The 6,753-nt window shown below is 38.8% G+C and overlaps 1 protein-coding gene across 2 annotated transcripts; it reads right to left on the bottom strand.

The window, feature by feature from the left end:
- Nucleotides 1-331: 331 nt before the first annotated feature.
- LOC113157094 lies at nt 332-6,080 on the bottom strand. Of its 2 annotated transcripts, XM_026352358.1 has the most exons (5): nt 4,455-6,080; nt 4,019-4,363; nt 3,722-3,826; nt 3,607-3,641; nt 3,368-3,528 (listed from the first exon to the last, which is right to left on the bottom strand). In XM_026352358.1, exons 1-5 carry the CDS (start codon nt 4,513-4,515, stop codon nt 3,421-3,423), a joined length of 654 nt encoding a protein of 217 aa, XP_026208143.1. In that variant the 5' UTR covers nt 4,516-6,080; the 3' UTR covers nt 3,368-3,420. The 2 variants fall into 2 exon arrangements, with proteins under 2 accessions (XP_026208144.1, XP_026208143.1); XM_026352359.1 differs by lacking the exons at nt 3,368-3,528; nt 3,607-3,641; nt 3,722-3,826 and adding exons at nt 332-538; nt 626-736.
- Nucleotides 6,081-6,753: the final 673 nt, after the last annotated feature.

Genomic DNA, 6,753 nt, shown 5'->3' with positions numbered 1-6,753 from the left:
CTACTACTACTACTAATAATAATTCACTTCTGCATTATTATTTTGCATCTTCATCATCAGCTGCCAGTGAAGATGCAGAAATAATAACAGTAGTTATATTTTATAGTAACCTGTAAAATAGACTGAACTTATCCTGAATTTGACGGCATCTGTTCCTCATCTGGCATCAAGTACCTCATCCTTTTTCTTTTGTCCTTTGACTATTTGTCATACAGAAGAAATAACATGAAGAAAAAAAAAAAAAAACAGTGAAGATCATAAATATCACATTTTATATTTTTATATTTCTTATATTCTTTTGGACAATGTAGAAGTGACGTTATTACAGCAAGGTAACAGCTGAAGGTAAGTACAGTTAACAACGCTGAGTTGCAGTTCCAGTGTACACAATATGTGTCTCCAGCTCTCTCTCTGGTGCAGTCACCCTACATATCTGAGATGATAAAAACAAAAACATGTCAAACTGACAGATGATGACTGCTGAAATGTGCAACTTTAATAATCGTCATCTCTGTCTGTGGTGGATCCTGTTCTTAAGCTAAATGATAAAAACAGAAGTTGTGGATTAGTTTTACATCATTTAGCAACAAACTATGTGAAAATGTACAATAAACAGTAAAGGTACCTCTCTGAAGCTTTTTGATTTTGACAATCAGACCAACGATGACCACAACGAGGAAAACAGTCAGACCACTGAGGATCACAATCAACAGCTGTGTAATTCCATCAAACCTGTCTACAAGAAAGATTGTTCAATTAAAATTGTATTCTTCTTGTTGCCTGAGATCTGGTAATTATTTAAACATTGCACACTGGAAATCTTTAACATGGGGCAGAAAAAATATTTGGATAAGTGATATTATCTGATTTATAACTTAGAGACCATCGAACTATAGACAGAAAAGAAAACATCTTACCTTGAACATCCAAATATGTTGCATGGACAATAACTGGGTTATTGATTATGTAATATCCACAGAAATAGAGTCCAGAGTCTGATAAATCCACTCTTTTGATTTTGAGAAAGACAGTAGACATGTTGGATGTTGTTTCAAATTTGCCGTTTTGAAAACCATCACAGAATGAAGCAGGTTCAGAGGGTTTGAATATAGAAGAAACACAGTGAGGCTTCAGTCTCCTGATCACTCTGAACCACATTATCATAGCAGGAGAACTGCTGTAGTTGGAGCACAGCAGTGAGACTTGTTGACCAGGCTGAACCTCCACAGTGTGAAACTCAGCAACCGACACAGAGATCCAAGCTGAAACAGACACGACGTTACACACAACACTCAATTAGCACGCTCTGTGTAGGAATAGCTGCAGTGGAAGTTAATTAATACTAATACTTACTGAGACTGCTGAGAAGTAGAACTGTTGTAAAGATAAAGTTGCTCATTGTGCATATGATCATGTACCTGTAATGACTTCGTACTAATATATGCCAGAGTGTGAATTTCAAGAGGCGGGCTCGAGTTTTATGTCTTGAGCTTTACACTGATCACATGAGCAGCTATTACAATCACTCACATACAGAACGCCACAGTATTAACATTAAAATAGTTTTGTCACTGCTGATGTTGTCATACATGTTGTAAATGCACAGATCAGTCACAACATTGAATCCACCTGGTGATTTCATCATTTATCATCCACATTGTGCTTATGATCAGTGTAACAGCTCTACAGTACACTAACCTAAGCTCCTCTAGGGGAGGTAGGGCACCTGTTAAAAGTTACTTGAACAGAATTTCTGTTGTTGAGATGAGTAACTTTAGACTCTTTGTTGTTTGTGGTTAGGATGCAGATTAAGCTTCCTCTAGTTCAGACGTGTACTATACCTAATCACATGTGGTGATCTAACTATGTATGTCTGGTCTTCAGCAGCTGCAGAGCTGCAGCACAGGCTCCTCAAACGCTATGTTTCATTTGTAATAAGTTCTGTTTGAAGTTGATCATTGACCTACAGAAACAAAGACAGGAAAAAAAGTACATTCGTCGGTCACCAGGTATAAGCGGATATCGAGTATGGCAGGCCGGAGGCATAAACAACCTGAACCTAGTGGCTCATAGGGTAGCTAGACTCCAGGGGGCAGATTGCCATCATCTGGGCATCCACTTACAGATGCATCAGAGTTAATGACATTTTCAGTGTGTTTAGGGGACTTAAAAAGACAGAACCAAGAGGTGTCACTGATTTTGCCCGTTGCTGTGTATACAGAGAATCCCCTCATTTAGCTTGTTAGCCTGGCACTGCAGTACAGGAGTCCAGTCCAGCCCTCACGTTAAAGTGGTCTGAAATAGTCTGCCTGAGGTTGAACAGTACAAGTTCCCATGTTAGGCTGAGGTGAAGAGATTGATCCAGCTGTCCGATGCCTTCATCCCAATGTTTCTCTACCTGCATAAACCTGAAACTACAGATACCAACGGAGCCACACTGGTCAACAGCAGTTCTTCTCTATTACTAACAGTTGTGGTGGTTGCAAGCTGGAAGTATACTTTTACTGCTTAGGAGATATTCATTTAAATAAGATTGAAGTGAACAAGAGAAAGCAGCAGGTCATGGACTTCGAAAGGCGACAGTGGAGGAAAGTGAACTAAATCTCAGCAGAATCACTTATTTTGGTTCAGTGCAACAGCCCTCAGCTGCCCCTCCCCAGCTCTCTTTTTATTCCCACCTGTGCGCACAAGTCAAGTCAAAGTATATATGAGATTCATTTAATGTTAGTTTTTACTCATAAGTAAGTGAAAAATACATTAAGTCTCATTCTTACCTAGAACATTTTACTCTACTACTACTGAGTATATTGTTTCTCTGTCTGTGGATAAAGTCCACCATGATTCAAAAACAACCACATGTTTGATTGTGAGAGATTGTGGAGATGTTGCTGAATGTCATTTGATATTTGTTGTTCTGAAATTCATCACAGTGATGTTGACTGTAAAACTGATACAGCTAATGCCCGTTCTGTCAATGAGTCTGGGCGAGAATATGTGATACTTCAGCGATCCATCATAGCCTGAATGCCATATACTACTACTACTACTACTACTACTACTACTACTACTAATAATAATAATAATAATTCACTTCTGCATTATTATTTTGCATCTTCATCATCAGCTGCCACTGAAGATGCAGAAATAATAACAGTAGTTATATTTTATGGTAACCTGTAAACTGGACTGAACCCTGAATTTGACGCCATCTGTTCCTCACCTGGCATCAAGTACTTCATCCTCTTTCTTTTGTCCTTTGACTATTTGTCATACAGAAGAAATAAGACGAAGAAAAAAGTAAACAAACAATGAAGATCATAAATTCAGATATCATATTTTATTTTTTATATTTCTTATATTCTTTTGGACAATGCAGAAGCGACATTATCAAATCAAGGTAACAGCTGAAGGTAAGTACAGTTAACGCTGATTTGCAGTTCCAGTGTACACAATATGTGTCTCCAGCTCTCTCTCTGGTGCACGTCTGAGGTTTCCTTTTGTGTTTGGGTGAAAAGTCATTCTACACAGCTGAGATGATAAAAAAAGACATGTGTCATAAACTGACAGATGATGACTGCTGATAAGTGCAACTTTAATAATCATCACCTCTGTCTGTGGTGGATCCTGTTCTTGAGCGTTAGCTAAATGATAAAAACAGAAGTTGTGGATTAGTTTTACATTATTTAGCAAGAAAATATGTGGAAATGTACAGTAAAGGTACCTTTCTGAAGCATTTGGATTTTGACAACCAGACCAACGTTGACCATAACCAGGAAAATAGTCAGAACGAGCACAATCAACAGCTTTACACCTCCATCAAACTTTTCTACAAGAAAGATTGTTGAATTAGAATTTGCACATTTTATTCTTCTAGTTGCCTGAGATCTGGTAATTATTTAAACATTGCACATTGGCAGAAAAAATATTTGGATAATTTGGATTTGGATTATATTTGATATTATCTGATTAATTGACTTAGAGACCATCAAACTATAGACAGAGAAAGAAAACATCTTACCTTGAACATCCAAATATGTTGCATGGATGATAATTGGGTAATTGCTTATGTAATATCCACAGAAATAGAGTCCAGAGTCTGATAAATCCACTCTTTTGATTTTGAGAAAGACAGTAGACATGTTGGATGTTGTTTCAAATTTGCCGTTTTGAAAACCATCACAGAATGAAGCAGGTTCAGAGGGTTTGAATATAGAAGAAACACAGTGAGGCTTCAGTCTCCTGATCACTCTGAACCACATTATCATAGTAGGAGAACTGCTGTAGTTGGAGCACAGCAGTGAGACTTGTTGACCAGGCTGAACCTCCACAGTGTGAAACTCAGCAACTGACACAGAGATCCAAGCTGAAACAGACACGACGTTACACACAACACTCAATTAGCACGCTCTGTGTAGGAATAGCTGCAGTGGAAGTTAATTAATACTAATACTTACTGAGACTGCTGAGAAGTAGAACTGTTGTAAAGATAAAGTTGCTCATTGTGCATATGATCATGTACCTGTAATGACTTCGTACTAATATATGCCAGAGTGTGAATTTCAAGAGGCGGGCTCGAGTTTTATGTCTTGAGCTTTACACTGATCACATGAGCAGCTATTACAATCACTCACATACAGAACGCCACAGTATTAACATTAAAATAGTTTTGTCACTGCTGATGTTGTCATACATGTTGTAAATGCACAGATCAGACACAACATTGAATCCACCTGGTGGTTTTATTATTTATCATCCACATTGTGCTTATGATCAGTGTAACAGCTCTATACTAACCTAGAGGAGGTGGGGAACCTGCTGTTTGTTGCACTGTTTAAAAGTTACTTGAACAGAATTTCTATTTCTGTGATGAGTAACTTTAGACTCTTTGTTGTTTGTGGTTAGGATGCAGATTAAGCTTCCTCTAGGTCAAACGTGTACTACACTAAATCACATGTGGTGATCTAACTTTGTATGTCTAGTCTTTGGCAGCTGCAACAGCTATTTGTAATAACTTCTGTTTGAAGTTGATTATTGATCTAAAGAAACAAAGTAGAAATAAAAGTACATTTGCTGGTCAGCAGGTGTGAGCTGATTTCGAGTATGACAGGCCGAGGGCATAAACAACCTGAACCTAGTGGCTCATAGGGTATGTACAGGTTCCTATGTTAGACTGAGGTGAAGAGATTGACCTGCAAGTAAACGCTTACTGCTCATGGGGATATTAGTTTAGATTCTAGAGTCTCTAGACTAATCCAACTAGAGCCTTCATCATATGATCTTGACTTAGTCACACACGATCCATTTGTTTTACCAACAAAGAGAGACAATCAAAGCAAGTAAACTTCTGCTTTGAGTGCAGATGCTGTACTTTATGGAGAAACTATCAGCAAACAATAAAAGTGATTCACATGATAAAACCTACAATTCTGTCCTACCATAACTATCATTGTACTCACAACCTCCTTGACTGCTGATGAATGAGGCTGGTTGAAGAGCAGCAACGTCCAAAATTTGATGGTTGGACGTCTCTGGTTGAAGTTGGGTTTGATTGTTGAAGTGTCATCTCAAGGCCGATGGTCTAGCTGCATTCAGCAGCCTGGCCTTGATCTCAGTGTTTCCCCAAGCAACTCAAGAATCCCCCCAAACCAGCAAAAACCCAGGGTTTATATACAGGGTTCACTGCATTAGGTAATGTGCTCTCGATAGTTTTGATTACCCAACTGTGTACTTCCATCGTGTGAGTTGGTCAGTTACCATGCTGACTCGGTGGAATCAGATGATCCGATTGGAGTGTGGCCTGTAGCTACAGTACACGTGACACTTTAGATCATCCTGCCCTTGTCGTGACTTGATTTTCCCACTTTAAATTCTGTTTTAATTCAGGTACCTTTTTCTCCTGGCCATCTGTTCACCCAGTCATCCTGGTACTTTCCATCAACTTTCACTTCCTTAACCACTAACTAGAGCACACAGTGCTTATTTTAACTTTCTCACAGATTGACTTCCTACTCACTTTTCACACTGATCTCTTGTTATAAAACGTTTTTTATACACTGTAATGACATTATATATGTCATGTAATCAATTACCATCAAGATCACAAAACTATAATTATGTTTCTTGCTGATTATTATTAATTAAGGCTCTTCCTATCATTGTGAAGCAGAATTCACCAAGTGTTGGATTGGGGCGGCAGTAGCTCAGGGGGTAGAGCAGTCACCTACGAACCCCAGGGTGAGTGGTTCGATTCCCGGTTCCTCCTGGCTACTTGCTGAGGTGTCCTTGGACAAGACACCAAAACCCCGTAGTGTAGCGCTGACATACCGTCTAGCAGCTGTCCACCCACAATTTCCCCAAGGGGATCAATAAAGTATTCATTATTATTATTATTATTAATAGGGAACGTGAGACAGGTTAGTTTTACCCTACTGATGAAGTGTTGTTGTAATCATCACAATTTTCTAGCTATCTTCCATCTCTGCTTACTGCCTGTTCCATGGTGCTGCTCTTCATCTTCTCCCTTTTCTTCCTCCTTTGGTAGTGATAAGTCTGAAATTGGAGGTATAATCAATGAAAAGCTCTTCTAAACTAATACATAGAGGAGACACAGCTCTCTTTGTTTTTTTCCATGAGTCTGGACCAGAACGTGTGAGTTGGACTTGTGTAAGTGTTGGAGCACTGCAGTGTGACGTCTTCACCAAGCTCCATAGATGATCAGACAAACCTTGAAATCAATAATCAGCAGTGAATATT

Source organism: Anabas testudineus, chromosome 18, assembly GCF_900324465.2.
Source record: "Anabas testudineus chromosome 18, fAnaTes1.2, whole genome shotgun sequence".
Classification (NCBI taxonomy): Eukaryota; Metazoa; Chordata; class Actinopteri; order Anabantiformes; family Anabantidae; genus Anabas; species Anabas testudineus.
The sequence above is the reverse complement of the archived record's forward strand: the minus strand, read 5'-3'. Positions and strand labels throughout refer to the sequence as shown.

Excerpts from the sequence above, each read along its gene's own strand:
- LOC113157094 (XM_026352358.1), bottom strand. The coding sequence starts at position 4,515 with ATGATCATATGCACAATGAGCAACTTTATCTTTACAACAGTTCTACTT. Across the intron at positions 3,827-4,018 it reads AACATATTTGGATGTTCAAG|AAAAGTTTGATGGAGGTGTA; the intron begins GTAAGATGTTTT and ends TCTTTCTTGTAG. Across the intron at positions 3,642-3,721 it reads AATCCAAATGCTTCAGAAAG|CTAACGCTCAAGAACAGGAT; the intron begins GTACCTTTACTG and ends TTTATCATTTAG.